Genomic DNA, 19470 nt, shown 5'->3' on the forward strand with positions numbered 1-19470 from the left:
CCTGACATATAATATGTACAAGACATCCAGGCAAAAATTGCAGTAATCAAGAATATAGGGTCTAGAGCCAGACTGCCTATATTCAAATCTCACCTCCAACACACAAAAAATTACATGGCTTTAAGCAAGTTACTTAATCTATATCTATCTATCTATATATAATTATACACACATTAGTTTTCTCATTATAAAACTCAATCAATAGTACAATCTACTTAAGAGATTTTATGAAGTTTAAAAGAGTTACTATATGTAAAATACTTTAAAAAGTTGTTAGTAATACAATAATATATTATTAGTTTTAAATCAAATTTAAAAATCAAGCGCAGATAAAACTGATCAATAAAAATGCTGAAGCATAACCATTTTTTCCTCAATGCTTCTACCAGGTTAGAACACCCAATCATAGAAAGTTATTAAGTATTAACAACCAAGCTCCTTTTATTGGGGTCAATTATTAGCTGGCTTTGATTTCAAAAATAATTCAGAAATACAAAAATCTAGCAATTTTTTGAATCATCATATTTTAGCTTTGTAAATCCATTATCAACCATATTGTCGAAACTACACAATAATGTGCCTTTTTTAAAATCACTATATTTCACGACAATGTCCTTTTTATTACCATATTTCACACACAGTCAATTCCACTTACATTTACTGCAGATAAGTCAATTGTATCCAATTCACAAAGAGTGCAGCCATTATCCTGTGTCCATGCATTAGGTACATAGTTTCCAAAATAATTCAGAAGAATCTGGTAAAAGAAGAAAAACAGTATTAATAAAACTAACCCTCTCCTCTCATTGTACTTTCATTCCATAAACATGTAACTGCAACATTTCTTTAATAATTCTACTAATCTTTATCACTTAGAGGTACACAATGAACAATGTTCCCTCCAGACTATGAATCATAAAGCAGGTCAAACTTTGTCGAGAAACGTCAAAAAAAGTGCATTAAAAGTCATAAAGGTCATTTTATTTCATTATATTATATAAGGAATAATATCAGAAGAGAGATGCAATTAGAGAAATATGTCAAACAACTAATCACACAGTTTTAATTGGGCTAATGAGACATTAGCAAAACAACATAAATAAGAGGAGTCATGTGAATAGTAACCTAGTAATAAGATAAATATGTTTAAAGGCTCAGCATAGATACCTACAGTGAATGAGGCAGTGGCAACATGACCTCTTACCAACAACCATCACCACATGAAACAAATATTGTATAAACTTTACTTATCAAAAGGCACTAAACTATGCTACTTACTATAAACTAGGCTTCTGGACAGTGATTCAGAGACACTTAATTTCAGGAAAGAAAGCTTGCAGATTAAAACAGATATAGAACAAGCTCCTAATTACAGTCACCCCACAAATTCTATTAACAACAAATGAAAGTAAAATATTGCTTCGCCACCCACCTCTTTCAGATCTCTCAGAGCATCTCTTTTGTAACTCGCCTCCCCCTTTCCTTAAGCATCTATTGGTACTCATTTTATCTGTAAAACCTGTGTCCTTGTGTGTGTGTTTTGGATGGGGAAGAGGGTGTGGGAAGAGCAATGGAGAAAAGAGATAAACATACTAAGATACCTTCTTTGCTCTAGAACAAATCTTAAATATCCCTAGATTTGAACATCTTAGGGAAAATTCTGCCAATTTACTTTGAAAAAATTACTACAGTTTCTACTTCACTATTAATACCTGTAGTGATATGAACTTTTTTAGTTGTATTTTTTATTATTTCTTTTCACAAACTATTTCACCTCAAAACAGTGAAGCTGTAGCAAACTAGCTTTGGTTGTGACTATTTAACTTTTAAAAGGAAGTACCTAAAATCCTTATTATGCTTATGTAATCATTAAGTTTCAACTGGAAAGGTGAGATAAACTCAAAAGAAAAAGTTGTCTATTAATAAATATGATGATCAAAAATGTATAGAAGCACCAAGTTAACTTTTCTAGCTTCCTAAGACCCTAAAAAAGATCTTATGGTATAGAATAATTGAGATAATTAGTCCTGCACCATTTAACCAAATTCCTCCAAATCATTTGAGCTTCCATCCAAATATTTCTATTGTACTGAAACTGAGAAATGCTGTGGAAACAAGTACGGTATTAATTACAACGGAAAAATCTTTGGGTCACACAGATATTGCATACATAGTCACATTCAATCTGTACAGCACACAGAAGACATGGACAACAACCATTCATTTTTCTTCTGAAGTACATAATTCAGGAAATTACAAGACCAGAAATATGTTTATGGCATTCATTACGGCATTTCAAGAGTCAATGTGGTCATTTTAATGTGCCTCTAAAATAAAAACAAAAAATTTTACTGTTGCCAAATTAGAAATGCAAATATTAATTATTCATGTTCTATTCAAAATTATGATTTTGAAGGAAGAAAATAAAGCAATTCAAGTGCAAATGGATCCTTCAGAATATTTGCAAGAGTTTTTTTTTTGCTTTTTTTTTGTTTTTTTTTTCCCCCCAAGGCTAGTGGGAAACATAGTTTTGTCTACAATATCTTGGAAAAGAATTTTTTAAAAAAAGGAAAAAAAAAAAAAACCGAATAGTTGGCCATATCTAAAATTCCTATCTATATAAAAGACTGGTACTTCTCTCATCTCATAAAAAAAAATAAATACTTATTTCATGAATTATTGATCAGTTATTAGACAATCAATGTGAATTTGAAAATGACCAATATTTTGAAAAGGTTAGAGCATAAAAGGCATTCATTTTCAGTCTCAAAATTAAAATTTTATTTTGTAACTTTTCTGCTTTCTACTTTTTACCTCAATTCATTTTCATAGATAATAAAAATATTTTTTAAACCATTACTTTTGACTAGAAACTTCCCTCTTTTGGGTTTTTCATCACATAGGCAGAGGTTATTCACTACCCTAGACCTCCATTTACAGCTGTTTTCTTCATTAAAACCTGCAGACATTTATGCTGGCAGCTTTAAAAGTACAGAAAACTGTTTATGTATTTAGGCTGTTCCAGGCAGTCCCCAGCTACTAAGTGGCAGTACTTTTCTGATCCTTCTTTCACAATATCAAAATGTTTTAGTATGATGTCATTTCACTGGCAAAGAAACTTTTCCAACCACTTCCTTTTTTTCTAAATCATCCAATTATTCAAGGTCATAGTAACCCAAGCATTGTGATTTTCATGCAAAAAAATTAAGGTAGTTATTTTTATTACAAATCAGTTTCAGAAAGGACTTGTTTTCATGTGCAAATTAGGTGATTTGATCTTGTTCTGTTAAACTTCTGTTTGTATAAAAATACTATCACTTTCCTAATGATTACCTTAACATGTATATTATCTGACATTTAAAAGAAAAGATTGAGTATTAAAATAAACATCTTAGGAGAATGTGAGATCTTGGCCCCCAGCATACTTCTTCAGTTTGGCTCAAATAAATTCTTACAAAACTTCTCAAAAAAAAAAAAAAAAATCTTATGGTGTGTTACTAACAGTAAATGAGCATCAAAAATAAAAAGTAAAGCTTTAAACCATAAGTCAGTTTCTATCTAAAAACTGAGTTACATTAGATTTTATCTAAACAAATATGAAAATGACATAGAATAAAAAAACATTTCAAATAAAATGCTAATTAAAAACACAAATTGTTTATAAAACATTTATGAAAACAAATGAAAAATATGAATGCTCATAGATGTATACTGAAAAGACATAAAACTGAAAGTAGCTATGAATGAAAACTATATGGGAGGGTAATGGGATTATAAGGGATTTTAAAAATGATTTACAAAATTGTTCTTCCTAATAATAGCATGAGATTTAGAGAAAGTAATTAAGAAATAAACTCATTTTTATATAGTTTGGTCTATAAACACACTATAAACAATTTATCATTTACAATATCTACAGTAGCCCCCCTTTCCCACGGTTTAACTCTTTGAGGTTTCAGTTATACACGGTCAATCTCGATCCAAAAATAATAAATGAAAAATTCCAGAAATAAACTACTCATAAGTTTTAAATTGTGCATTGTTCTGAGTAGCATGGTGAACTCTCGAGTCATCCCACTCCTTCCCACCCCTTCGTACAAGTATCCACACTATATACACTCCCTACCCATTTGGTCACTTAGTCACTTAGTAGCCTTCTCAGTTACCAGATCAACTGTCATGGTATCACAGTGCTTGTGCTCAAGTAACCCTATTTTACTTAATAATGGCCCCAAAGTGAAAGAGTAGTGATGCTGGCAATTTAGATATGCCAAAGAGAAGCTGCAAAATGCTTTTTTTTTTAAGTAAAAAGGTATGTATGTGTAGGAAAAAACATAGTGTGTATAGGGTTCTGTACTATCCATAATTTCAGGCAACCACTAGGAGTCTTGGAACATATACCCCGCAAATAAGGGGGGACTACTGTATTTTTAAATGAAAAAATGGCTTAAATATTTAGTTCAACGTTATGGCACAAAAACCACTGACATTATACTCATTCTATATTAAATGAAATAATAAGTAAAATTAACTCATAAAAACTCTTATACAAATTCTTTCACCTTTTATGATGGTTTAAAATAAAGTTTCTATCTAAAGAGCAATCTGCTTTCTTTCCCTGTTAGCCTGGACACAGGGGAAAATGTGATATATTCATGTACCTCTATTTAACATAATATTATTAAATAAAGTATTAGCATTAGTGTAATGTTTATTTATATAAGCTTTTCTCAATTTTTATATTATACCAAATATAACTTTATAATAAAAAAACTTACTTCATTTTTTGACAGAAAGTGTTAGCCTAAACCGAATATTTCCTAGAAGACTTAAAATTTCTTAGTATACACAGGTCTTTCTAAATGATCAAGGATTAGTGCTCCTTTTCTTGTGAGAAGTCCTTTAGTAACTTTGTAAAACTCTAATCAGATTATCCTGGGAATTCAGAATGAATTGGTAATCACATTAAAATCACTGAGCATCAAGTCTTACCCACAATAGCTAAATTCTCAGGACCAAGTTCCCTCTTTAAAGTCATTTAAATTTTATTAAAATATTACATTACCAAAAAGGAACAGAATACTAGTTTTAGCAGATGTCAGTTTATATAAATCCTGCCTAACCAAGGTATGACAGAGAGCTAAAAGAGAAACTGTGAACACATACAAATGCGCTCGTGCACGCATGCGCGCGCGCGCGCACACACACACACACACACACACACACACACTTCGAAAGGGCTTCGAAGACAAAATTTACCCATTTATCAAACTTGCCTAAGGACAGTTATAGTGACCCAAAGCAATTTTATGACTTTTTTGTCTTGCCAGGAAAAAAAAAAAAAAAAACTGTCTCAGTACTCTCAAGAATAATGCTAGAATATTATATTGTTTAGACTCTGACATTCAAATTCCATTTATTGAAAGGCTAATATAGGCTACGCATGGGCTGGACCCTGCAGAAAGGAAAAAGGAACGGGATAGATATGATTGCTCTAATTCCCAGGCCAAAGGCCCAGTGTCTAAGAGAAGCCAAAGTAGGTAAATCCCACTCCTTTCCAGTGTGTGATATGTGCTGTTGTGGATGAAGCTCCAGACATTATAAAGCATACAGAGGAGTAAAGACCTACACTGACACCTAAAAGATGAACAGGACAGAGTAGGTGGGTATAGCAAGTGGAAATTAGGGGCAGAGGATTCCAGAATGAGTGAAATGCATGTACAGAAGACTTGAGAGGAAACATGAAACATTCAAAGTAATTCAGTATGGCAGTAGTGGAAGAAAAAAATGATTATGAAAAATGTGTGTGTGGATATTTGTAGTGTCAGGAATTGGGGAGTAGATGGAATGGTAGACAGGTGACCACTAAAGCAGGAGTAAAGTTTAAAAAGAGCCTTATAAATCAACTTGAGAATCTGGAACTTCATACCTAAATCCATAAAGGGCATTACACAGGTGAGTAATGCGACTGGGTTTCTGCTTCAGCATAATACTCTAGTTTCAGTCTACTGGTGGGTGATTCCTACTGGTGGAAAGTTGCAGGTGACCTGAACTAAAAATGTTGCTATTGGCACTGAGAAAATTAGATAAATCACCATACACCGTAGTTAGAATAGCTCTTGGACTGGGAGTGGGAAGCACCTAGAGCCAAAATAAGACACAGGTTCTGGTTAACCGACTGGGTGGAAAGAGGAAGAGCTGAAGGTCTTGAGCTCTGAGTCTTATAAGACACACAAGTAAATCTACCAATTGGGTATTCAGACCTGGAGCTCAAGAAAAGATTCAGGATTTAAAGCAAGAATTTGAAAATCATCAGCATGAAGAGAAGATTTGCTGGTGCAGGAATGAAGCAAATTATCCAAGAATTTGTGTAGAAGAGAAAAGGAAGATGTCTCAGATAGATCGATACCTGTGGAACATATTAACTGAAACAGTATAAGAAGAGGATCACCCCATCGACCTCTGACTCCCCTCCACCACACAATGTTAAAATTTTTAAAAATGTATTAAAAAAGAAAAAGAGAAATTGATGATGAAAAGGCCAGAAAATTAATAGACAAACCAGCAGAGCATCAAGGAAACAAAAGAAAAGACTATTTTGAGTAGGAACAAATAGGATCAACATTGTCAAAAGTAAAAATGAGGGCTGACAAGTGTTTATTATTCAACAGAGATGTCACAACAGACCTTGACAGGAGCATTCCTAGTATGGCAGGAAGGAGAATAGTGGTGGCAGTGAGTTATCTCTAAAGAACTGTGGCTATGAAGGGGAGGAAAAAAGACAGGCAGGCTGGAAGGCGATGTGGATTAAGGAGGATGTTTTAGTTCGTGTTGGCTAAGTTTTGTTTTGTTTAGAGGATGGGAAAGACTTGAAGGTCTTTAAAATGCTGATGGGAAAGAGAACAGAACTGGAAAAATTGATACAAGATAGAGAAAGGAGAGTACAAGGGAAAAGGGCTTTGTAGGAGGGCTGGAATGGGATGAAAAGGAAGGCAGGATTAACTAGAGAAGGGGAATCTACTTTTTCCATTTTGGTAGAGAAGCTGACAACATGGGCTTTCCCTTGAATTTCTTCTGATGCATAGAGCTTTTATTGGAATTCTGACTACTCACTCCTCTGAAACAACAGACCACATCTCCTCATCTTCTCTTTCCACAATGCCAATCTATTCATTTCTTTTCTACATACTTATGACTAAACTGGCCAACACAGTATCTCAGAACATTGTTTTAAGAATGTGTGTGCATATGTGTGTGTATACCTATATATGTGTGTGTGTATATATACATATATATATGTTTAAGCATATATATAATATATATGTAATTTGTGTTCCATTTTAATTGGATACCAGCAATACAAACTTTACAAACTTATCTATAAATCTGAAGTCAATAACATTTTCAGCAAGCTCAAACATATATATATTTGAAAAGCATCCAAAATTTCATTAGTCAAATTATGTGTTTGTCAGCTATAACCCAAGTAGAAAATAAGTGCAAGAGAAAGCTTTCTGTCTATATAGTTACACTTTAATCTTAGCAGAGTTGTTAATTTAGAAAATAGTGACTCAGATGAAACAATGATCCCTTAATGACCTTAATAATTCCTACTCAGAGAAGACCCTTCAGTGGTCCCCAACTTTTTTGGTACCAGAGACCAGTCCTCCTATGAGAATCTAATGCCTAATGATCTGAGGTGGAGCTGAGGCGGTGATGCTAGAGCTGGGGAGCAGCTGCAAATACAGATGAAGCTTCACTTGCTCTCCTGCTGCTCACCTCCTGTTGTGCAGTCCAGTTCCTAACAGGCCATGGACTGCTACCAGTCCATGGCCTGGGAGTTGGGGACCACTGCCCTATATGAAGGAAATGCACTCAAATTGGCTGTTAGTATTAAACATTAAAGTGAAATATTACAAATAGAATGAAAAGTTAACACTGCTGAGGAAAAATCATCAGTTTGATTAATCTGAAAGAAACCAAATATACTGTGTAAGAGATAAAGCTAGTAAATTGTTGGCATCAAAATAAAACTGCTTAAAGATATTAAAAGAAGATATTATACATATTGCTCCCTAGTCTATCTCCAAGAGATAAGAAAACAGGGAAAAGTCACCATGACTCACCTTGGTGGGTCCATTTCCATTAATTGCCACTGGTAATGTTTCATAAAACACATTCTTAGCTCTGGCTTTGCCATTTTCAAATTTCAAAACAACTTCATCTTAATTAAAAGGAAAAACAGGTTTTAGTAATTTAAAATGTGAGTGTATTCATATATATAAATATATATATGTATACATCAATCTATCTTGTTGTTATAAAATTTCTCACATGCTAATTCATGTGCTACATATAACACTTTTATAAACTTCACCTCCTCCAAGTCAGCAGATACCCAAATGAAGGACAACAATGACACAGATACAGGTTCTGAGCACTTCATTTACTCCAACCTGGTACCAGCAAACTGAGATGCTAAGAAATTGAGGAGTCTGGCAGAAGGAAAGCATATTTGCAATCCTGCCTCTGCCTCTTGATAGTGAAGTGATCCTAGACAAGTTAAATTATTGTCTCAATTTATTCATTTGTAAAATGGGATCCTTGCCTGCCTTTCAGGTTACTGTGAAGATAATAATATGTGTATGGCATATAGAACACTGCCAGGCATAATAAGCAAGGTTTCTACAACTGGCCACCATTAATAGTATATTGTTCTTGTAAATCAGACCTAATGCAAATTCCAGGAATACCAAAGACAGATGGGAACAGAAACTGTTTTTGTTTGTTTTGTTTTCAGGTTTCTTCCCTTACATTTCCTTAGCACTCCAAATTAAATGCTTTCAATTCTGAGAATCTTGTTAGTGTATGAACTGCCTTGAAGAACTGTACTAAAGTGCAATGTATTTTTAATTTTTAAAGTATAATGCATTAACAAATTAATGCATTTTAATTTTAGTGTATTGGTTAATTTCAATGCATTAATGCATTTTATCAAGATATCTATTTAGAAAAACACACACAGGCACACATGCATTTAAGCACATGCACAGACACACACACACACACACACACATTCCACAGAATACATGCCTAGTTACCAGTTACCTTTCAGCTAGGTAGGTTAAAATACTCTAATACTCTAACATTCCTGAGTAATTCATAATATAGAGAACTTATAATAAACTATGTCTAATAATAAGGTATAATTAAATAAAAATATGTCGAGTCTCCAGATACTAAATTCCAAGTTAACAAAGACCAGAAGCTTATCTTTTTTGCAGTGATATTAGGAAATGCTTTTAACTGAATGTATTTAACTATATCAAGCTAACCTCAAGTCTGATGTTTTTTAAAAGTTCTAATATCTACACAGTAAATCTTAATCATAGGTCCAAAATGGATACAGCAAAGGATAGATAGTGAAAAAACAGCTGTCCATTTGTACACATGAGCAATCCAGTATTTAGGAAGCATACCTACAGCTCCATTTAAGGCCTGGAAAATTTTGCATTTGTGATCCAATGTGATATTAATAGCTTCCTAAAATGAGAATAGAGAGAATATTGAAATGACAACAAAAACAGCAAACAATATCATGTTAATGTAGTTTGTTCTTTTGGAGAATTTAAAGATCCTATATATAAATTATTCCAATAATATTCTTCAGAAAAACAGAAAGACTAATTTCATAGTTGATTAAATTGGAGGATAAAGGGTCTGGGAAAGCATTCATGCTGTTCTCCAAATATTTCCACTTCTCCACCTTCTAATTCTAACTAGTGAATTGTTAGCAGAAGTAAAACGAATGACTTCCACTGTGGAGATGTCATTACCAGTTGGAGACTCTCAGTGTGCTATCTCTGTGGCATGTGAACCAGCAAGGTTTGAGATGGCTGCTCCATCAGCCAAAGTCCCCAAGTGACTACAACACACAGAAACCCCCTGATGTCCTATAATAGACATTTAGCAGGAGAAACCACTTCTATTGTGTTAAGCTGTTGAAGCTGAGTTTATTATTCTAGCATAAACTGCCTGACTGCTATACTAAGTAATTAATCAACCTAATCATAAAGATTGTAACTGCACACAACTTCATTTCTTTAATATAGCTTTTTCTTCTGAGTCAAGCTGGTTTTGCCCAGATAATGGCATTGTGACTCACTTGTCTCTTTCCACCCTCATCCTCGGTATGCCTGCTCCTTTAATCAGTAAGCCTTAGGACATCAAATTAACTAAGCCTCAGATCTATCATATAGGACAATAGGTTTTGGTTGGACTTAAGACTAAAGATAACATCTTGGTTTTAGATATGTTTTAGCCCCAGGCTCATCAAGGCAGATCAACTCTGCTAGCCACAGGACCACACAGGATAGCATCATGGCTGATTCCAGAACCAGACACAATGATCGATTACCTCATCCTCCTCTAATTATCCAATCAGTAGCATCTAAGACCTCAATTCCCTTAGTTTCCATGACAACTGATTTTTCCATATATAATCTGTACTCCCAAGTCACCCAGGGAGCCGGGCCTTTGAGCAATAGCTCGCCTGTGTCTCTGGGACTTGCAACTTTCTAATAAACCCTACTTTTTTGCTGCAAAACCTGTATGTATCTGATTGACTTAGACACACCCAGGCAGATGGACCCCTTTTGTTTGGGTGACAAGATTAATCTGCTTTACAAACCTTATGATTCTCAATGCACCAGTTTTTCAGCTACATTGATCTGTCATAATATTATTCCTAAAATTGTCTGCATGCTGTTTTGGGTTGAATGTTCATGTCCCCTCAAGATTCATGTGTTGAAGCTCTAACCTCCAATGTGATGGTATTTTTAGTTGGGGCCATTGGTGTGCTCTCTGGCTCCTGCTCGCTCACTCCCACTGGCTTTCTCTCGCTCCATGATATGATGACACAGAAAAAAGGCAGCTGTCCCCAAGCCAGAAAGAGGTCTCACCAAAAACTGCCCATGATGGCAACCTGATCTCAGACTTCTAAACTCCAAAAATAAATTTCTGCAGTCTATGGTATTTTGTTATAGCAATTGAAGCAGACTAAGATACATGCTAACCAGATAAAATCTTACGCCTAGAGAGAAACTTAAATACAATTTATACAATTAAAAATATTATAAAACCAGCAGTGAAATTTCAGAGGAAGCATCCTAAAATAAAGACAACTAAGGCTCAAAGCACTTTTACAGTTAAATTACACTAAGAAAAGATACGCATCATGCTGTATGAGCTGGTACTCATGCCAAGAGTAATTTTCTGCTCCAGTTGAGAGACCAAGTCCTCAGGCTTGCCATGTCAGGCACACAAGAGGGAAGTAAAAAACAGAGATAAAGAAAAACAAATATTTTAAGAATGAAGGTTCTTAAGTATTAAGTGTCAAATGAAAATATTTAGATGACTGAAGTATTTATCTAAGAAACAGAAACTATAGTTGCAAAATCACTATAAAATGCACCTTAAAAAACTGTTTCCTAATGACAGCACTCACAAATACACAATTCAGTAAATTTTAGAACTGTATCGGTTTTATAAAGTAATTTTGTAAATCTGACCTATTAGGTAGATAAAAGAGATTAAAAATAATCTCTTTTAAAAAACTTTGGTTTTACTTTTTTCCAAGATTTCATTTAATCAATCTTAAGAATGTCCTCTCTAGGGCATATGGCGGACTGCTATTGACCCCAACCTTTTCCCCTTAATTATAGAACTCAGATTTCTAGCAGGACACATGTGCTTGAAATAAAGGACAAAATTTGCTATTATATTTAGCCACATAAATATCTTCCAGTCAAAGGAAAGTATGAGAAAGTATTTTGTGAAAGAGTTTACAAAACTCTTATTTACTATTCTGCCTGTCCAGAATATGATGCAATGGCTGGAACTCCAGTAGCCACCTTGGACAAAGAGGTTACATTGAAAATATGAGCTATTACAAACCCTTTTCAGTGGATCAATGTAAATTTTAGTATAAAATAGCTGATCGTCATCATTATCCTGTAGATTCCACTGTTGAACTATACGGTTGATATATGGAGCATAACCAATAAATCCTGCAATACAACAGAGACAGAATAGAGAATTCAGTATTCCAAGACCAAAGCTCACATCTGAGTTAATTCCATTGATCTGTTGCACACTTATAAAGCCATTAGGAAATACCTTAGGCTGAAACTTCACAACTCGCCATGAAAGAAATGAGTTATCGAGAGTCCTTTGTTTTATATATAAATTATAATAGAGTAAATTTTACTACCAATTGCAAATCAAAGACTCTTTGAATAAACACATTCACCTCCAAAAAAAAAAAAAAAAAAACAAGAGCAGGAACTAATGTTTTCCAAGGCTCCTAAGGGAAAAAGAATTACTAGGAAAAGAATAGAATAAGAAAGAATTTTCTTTCTGACCTTCTAAAATGCTCTTCTTGGATCCTTTATAGAGGATTCACTATTTCTGAAAAAAGAAAATCTCCACTCCAGTGGTTTTAACGTCAGTGCCAGAGATGCTAACACAGTCAAAGGAATGTTGGATTTGTCACTAACTGCAAACATCCCAAAGAAATTTTATATCTAGGACATTTGAGGAATTTTTTTTTTTCCTTTACTTGAGCTAGTCATTATTGTACCTGCTAAACCATTCTCTGGCTAGATTTTGTGTGTCACAGTCTGGAGAAAGGAAGTCTAAAATTGGATTGTTCCCTTGGCTTAGAGCATAAGCATTAAATTTGCCAGTAACAGTTGTCTGTAAAACACACAGACAACAGAGACATTTTTCACTTGTTTGAGTCTTCCTCTGAGTGTCAGAAATGCAGCCAAGCTGCTATGTTTCATTGATATGCAATAGTTTTTAAAAGGGACCAGTTTTCCTCATGTGAATTAAAAGGCAGCCAAATTTTTTATCCTCAAAATTAAAATTTCCTCCTAAGAATAAAAGAACTAAAAGAAATAGGTCCAAGAATATTACTGTTAACTACAGAAAACAAGATAAAATAAAAACATGGCTAAATTGATTACTGGTTGTTCATAGTTGTTATTTTTGCCAAACTACTTAAGACACTGAAAAATAATGCAATTTTTAATCCTATAACCAATCTTCTATGATAAAAAATACATGCAAGCAGACCATGACATTTTCAATGTTTATATTTGTTTTTCAAAATTTATATTTCCATTTTTTTATAAATCACAAACATACTGGGAAAATGACAAGGAATTACAGTTGACCTTTGAACAACTTGGGTTTGAACTACTTGGGTCCACTCAGATGTGAATTTTCTTTAATAAATATACAGTTAGCCCTCCATATTCCTGGGTTTCCTTATCTATGGATTCAACCAGCTGCAGATTAAAAACAGTATTTTCGATCTAAGGTTGGGAATCCATGGATGCAAAGGGCCAACTGTATGTATTTTTTATGCCATTTTATATAAGGGACTTGAGCATCCACACATTTTTGCTACCTGCAGAGGTCCTGGAACCAATCTCCCTGGGATACCAAGGGACTACTGAAGTTTTGGAGGAGAGCCAAAATTTATACATGAAATTTTGACACACTTTTCTGCTAGTATCTTACCCACCTCCCGAATTCAGGTAGCGTTTCCCAATGTGCACAATGGGATACTTGTCTGCTAGTCTTTTATCTGGCCACAGAATTCCATCAGCTGCAAAGACCACTTTATGGTTTGACTTTTGGAACTTTTTTAGAACTTCTTCTGGACCACCAGCAAATATGACATCAAAGCTGTTTAGTGAGGGGGAAAAAAAGTTTTAAAATATTCTTCTCAGAATTAATACACAGAAACCAAGAAACGGCCTCTAGTAAAAGTCAGAATTTAGAATCTAACACAAGATTAATACCAATTATTTACAAACTACGCCAAGCAATTATATGGATCATATTAAATTATTAGTGTTTGCATTACATTGGCAAATGAGGTCCAAATAAAAAAGGATTTTTTAGTACTAGTCTTAATATTTTTTCAATAATCACTGATTCCCCAAAATCAAAATTCTAAAACAGTGTTGAAATGCTTAAAAGGTACTAACTTATTATCTAATAATAATATAGACACAATCATTGACAGAAGTGGCCATTGTAACTGCCTAATGTTTCACTTTAATTTGTACCAATCCATTACAATTTATGAAGATTTCATTATCTTGAAAAAACGTGTCCAACTACTTAGTGTTATCTATATTTATATTTTAAATTTATATTTTAATCACTATTTAGCCTGAAAGCCTAAAATAAAGTATACAGATAAGTGCATCTTTTTAAAGCTCAAATAATTTGAAAAAAATTATATAAAAATTGACACCATGCTTTAGTGTCTATAGTTTCACTGATTTTTCTGGAAACTTTATTCCCATAGTCTATTTAAAGAATCACAATAACTTAACAAAATATGAAACATACCTAATATATTTGCACTCTACAATAAGTTCTCTATTCCTGCTACAACCAGAGACCCTTTTGAATCTTTTTCCTTTTCCTTTTTTTTTTTTAACATCAGAGTACTTCAAAGGCCAAAGGTTTCCAGAGATAATAATTTAAATGTCTTAACATCCCAAGTAACAAACAATAAGAGCAAACTAATGCTCTAGAGTTCAACACCAGGTCTCCCTCAAGTCAATAGTTCAGATGCACTGCTATGCATCTGAGTAGAGGAGTAAGGAGGCTACTCCACATGCCTTTCCCAGCCAGACTTGCTCTCAGGTAGCATAAATGGAAAAGATCATTTCCTTCCTCTTAATTCTCACAGCTCTTTTCCTCTCCCTTTTCATGGAATGTCTTATTTTCTGCTTTTCATGCTGGAAGTGCCTCTTATATCAGACTGTATGTTTTTCTTTCATATGCCAGATCGTGTTTTTACTCATCTGTGTACTCCCCTAAGCCTTGTATTCTTAAGATTGTCAATAAATACTTGTTGAATGAATGAATGAATGAATGAATGATCCCAAGTCTCCACAAGAAGCAAATGTTACTTGGTATCCAAAAAATAAGCAACGTAAGTGTTCCCTAATCCTCTTTATTTGTTCCTCCCCAATACAATACTTTCTTCATCACTGACATAAATTTAAGCTAATATTAGTGGCTAGTGTCTGAAAGTTTAAAGTCTGATAATACTGAAGCATGTAAGTAGCAACATACCTAATAATTCTGTCTTCAATCACGTCTTCATCTTAAATATATATCTATATTTCTATAGATAATTAATACCATAAACAATGATAAAACCACCCCATAACCTCTCCCCCGCTCCAAAAAAAAATCAGTTGAAAATGTCCGCTCAGTTGAACTTGTAGACTAAATCATAATGAAATCATAGTGGAAATGATTAAATTTATTGTAGGAATTTTGGGAGGGAAAAATTAGCTTGTATAAAGTAGGTACTATTTTTAACATGAAATATTACTTGGAGATTTTCCTCCAAATGGAATACAATTTTATTTCCTGACTAAAGAATTCTTACTGGGGCTGGGGAGAGGTATGAGTAAACGAGGACAGGGCCTGGCTGGAGGGTCGTTTTCTCCAGACTGACTTCTGAGAGTGGCCTAGTGCTAGAGTAACAGCTATAGAGAGGGCAGCTAAGAAGAGAATGGTAGGAAAACATCATACTGCTCAAGTTGCTTGCTATCTATGGGACCATGAGTCATCACCACTTGCTGTTTCTGCGTTGATTCCTTTAATTTTTAAGTAAATGGTTAATAGATGGTTAAGTAATGAAAACCTCCCTTTAGTTTTAAAACAATAGTTAAATTTAATCTCTGCAACATTAGTACTTTCAAATCTGACATATTTACTGCACAAGTATTCACTGTCAATGAAGAAATAAAGAAACCTATATTTTTAATGCCTAGAATTTATTATTATGTAGCTAGAACATGTCAGATACAACATATAAAACTTATGAATAGAAAAATGTATCCAGAGGGCAAGGTTTATGTCCCAGCCAGCAGCTAGTACCATATTTTGCAGTTAAAACATGTTTAATCCATGTTTATTCAAACAAACTCAAGGAGTAAACAATCTGGTCTTGGGAGAAAAGAAAAAATATATATATATATATATATATACACACACACACACACACACATAAAATAGACAAATGTCATACGAGTACCATATACCAATCCAGATATACATAAACACTCAATGCTTCTTTTGCATACAATCTGCTTCTTCCTCATTCCAACATACCCACTAATATATTCAGTAAATATCAATAAGAACATGTGAACAATTTGAAAAAATAAGTCACTCATTTCCTACATAATTTCTAAACATATTTCACTATTCTAGATAAGCCAGAAGGCAGTGCAATATATTTAAGTGACAGCGAATGACTCAATCTTTCCTTCAAAAAAAGGAAAAAGCAGTATAGAAACAGAACTTTGACGTGTTTTGGCTTTCATTATCCTAACATAATGAAATGTTGTTCGTCGCCAATAACAAGATTCTTTGTGTCTATTCACTTAAATTGACATTACTGCTAGGATGGAGGAGTCCATCAAAAAAATCTGCCATAGTTAGTTAAAATTATAGCAATCATACTTGAAAAGCTTTGCTTTCAGAAAAATTTTACAGTCTTCTGTATAAACTATGTAAGATGATATAAAATGCAGGCATAGTGGATATGTAACCTAAATTATGAGAGGCATGAAATATTTCCTAGAATAAAATAAGATAGAATTTGGTCACCTGTAGGATTAATACATATAAATCATACTTGTGACAATAACAAAATAATAAAAATATTTTCACAATTAGCAAAATGATCTAATAAAGCAATCTTACACAATTTTCTAAAAGTAAATGATTCTGTGATTATGCTAGCATTTGAATTTTTTGAAGACATGTATTTTTCTTCCAAATTAGTTTTTTTCAGTTTTGTTTGTAGAATTAGTATAACTTGAGAATTCTTTCAGGATGGGACCTTTGTTTATCTCTTTTTTCTGTAGTAATAAGTTTGATGCCTGGAACAGAGTTTGTACTCAAGACACATATCCTGAATGCAAAGTGAAAAATCTGTTCAGTGATCTCACTTTTCAGCAAAATATTTAATTAGCAGCCAAAAGAAACAAACATTGGCTGACATATGAAAGATCAGAACCCACAGCATCACTTCTCATAATTTCTAATCTAAATTCAATCTTTTAATAATTTCAATCTTTGAGATTTAGAAAATTTATATGTTTTCCTGTCTTTGTAAGTCATTTTGTTTCTCTGAATTAAGAAATAAAAACAATCTTTAAAAATAGTTTCAAAGCAACCACCTTATTTCTCTCTCTTGAAAGATCTGTTTCTCCCTCTTTTAATGCAATTTACTGTTACCTAATATTTATTGATTCCTTGCTATTTACCCTGACGATATGTATGTAAATTAGGTACATTCCCAGCTTCACTGTCTGAAACATACAATTACAATTCAATTTGATATCTGAATAGAAGCTAGCAATATACAGTCAAAATGATAAGGCATAATATACCAACAGCAAAGATTTGTGTGACTAAGATTATCCCTCAATTTTCAGCCAGCGTTTATTTACCCTGGATCAATCTCCCAGACCAGAGCCATCTAGAAAACTACTACAATAATGGCTTTATTTTATACTCATTTTAATTCTACATCACCTTTTGTATTAAAACACTGACTACCATCCTAGTTTTTTAAGCTGTCACCCTTACTGCTATCATTAGTTATTACAGCAATAGCCTATAAATTACAAAGTCAATTCCTTTACCTTACTTCAAAGTTACACAGTTGATCATCTTTAAACGAATACTTAAAGAAACCATGTCCACATACCAAAATCCTTGGGTAGATAGATATTTTCATATAAGAAATACTCCTTTTGGTGAGGCTAATAAACACCACTGAATATGTCTTTCAAATATTTCATATATTGGGAGTCTTTCAAAATGGAGCATATCAGTATTCTGATTAATGGCACAATATTTACTGCTGCCAAAAAGTATAAATGTCTGCTCAGTAAAAATTCATACTCAAATAATTGTACCAACTTTATTTCTAACACTTTTCTGCTAAAGAATTTTCTTAAGTCTAAAAGAAGAAAAAAACAATTAACCAAAGTGATTTTAGACACTTATCTGATACCTAAAAGGATGCTTATTTTAGGATCTGGACTCTGCTGGTTTATATTTTACTGTACTCAGCATAGAGTAAGTTTGTGGGGATATTTAGTATGTATATAATTTACTTACAATTACTCAAACACTTCTTTTTACATATTGGCCTACATATAATTTTTTAAAAAATAACTATATGATAATAATTGGGTCTTACTGTCTTCAGTATGACTAAAGAAACACATGCTTTACAAGGTAATTCTAAAAGTAATACAAAGTACCTTATTATAAAACCCAAGATACTCAGTTACCTTGTTTAAAATTGTTTAAACAAATATTTATTTTAACAAATGAAATTGTCTCCAAATTAATTCACAAAAGCCTATTTAAATGAGAGCAAGGGATCACTTTGGAGTATTGAAAATGTTCTAAAATTGAGTAGCAATGATAATTTCACAACTCTGTAAATTTACTAAAAATTGAATTTTGCAATTAAAATGAGTATATGTCATGGTATAAAAATTATACCTTCATAAAGCTATTTTTAAAAGAAGGCTATCTAACCCATTAGGTACATAAATCTTTGTATTTTTTAAATATAGTAGTGACCTATACTTCCATAAAACTAATTATTACAGTTAAATTGTCCTTTAAAAAAATCACATAAGAAATAGTAGTTTGTTTGATTCATTAAAATTAATATATTCTGAATTCTAGCCTCAACCAGATGTAAGTTTAATTAGATTAGCAATTTTGTTATAGAATGGGTATCCTATTTCAAATAATTTAGAAACAGCTTAATTCATTTCTCTGTAATTGTTAACTATATTGATCATTCTGTACACATACTTTTTTAAAAGATTGTTTAAAAAAATAAGCTCTAAAGTGGCATCAATTGTCCATCTCTCTTTTGCTTGGTTACTTTCTTATCATCCCTAGGTTTTCCAGGACAGACAAGATGGGTAGTGATAAAGAAAATGTTAATGATTCTTCTTAGACAACAGCTTGGCTAAAACGGGCCTGCATGTATTCAGTTAGCCAACTGTTCTCAGAGGCAGTTACCGAAAATTTTCTTTTTGCTTCACTGATATATTCCAAACACTAAAAAGCACCTGGCACATACTGGGTCCTCCATTAAAATTTTATTGTCATCTTTTTTGTCAAACTGGGTATTAAAGTATCATCTAAATAAATAAATGTAACCTCAAGCAGTCTTCAGGTATCTCACAGTGTCCTTTTCCTCATTAGAAACAAAGGCTCCTTGTGGGGAGCTAAAGCTCCCCAAATTCAAAAGAGTGCATGGTTTATCTCCGGAGGCCTGCTTGCATAGAAAAGAAAAGGCTGGTTCTGTGGAATTTCAGGAAG

At 33.2% G+C, this 19470-nt stretch overlaps 1 protein-coding gene across 2 annotated transcripts in view; it reads right to left on the reverse strand.

The window, feature by feature from the left end:
* The window catches only part of PLOD2 (procollagen-lysine,2-oxoglutarate 5-dioxygenase 2), an 88838-nt gene that overhangs the window by 20541 nt on the left and 48827 nt on the right, over window positions 1–19470 (reverse strand). For both annotated transcript variants that reach the window (XM_015593806.2, XM_006917456.3), the window contains exons 4-8: window positions 13592–13755; window positions 11956–12068; window positions 9480–9543; window positions 8127–8224; window positions 656–757 (exon numbers count right to left, since the gene is read on the reverse strand). In XM_015593806.2, coding sequence (XP_015449292.1) covers window positions 656–757; window positions 8127–8224; window positions 9480–9543; window positions 11956–12068; window positions 13592–13755 — 541 coding nt within the window. The remainder of the gene's footprint in view (window positions 1–655; window positions 758–8126; window positions 8225–9479; window positions 9544–11955; window positions 12069–13591; window positions 13756–19470) is intronic.

This window comes from Pteropus alecto, unplaced genomic scaffold, assembly GCF_000325575.1.
Source record: "Pteropus alecto unplaced genomic scaffold, ASM32557v1 scaffold75, whole genome shotgun sequence".
In the NCBI taxonomy this organism is placed as follows: domain Eukaryota; kingdom Metazoa; phylum Chordata; class Mammalia; order Chiroptera; family Pteropodidae; genus Pteropus; species Pteropus alecto.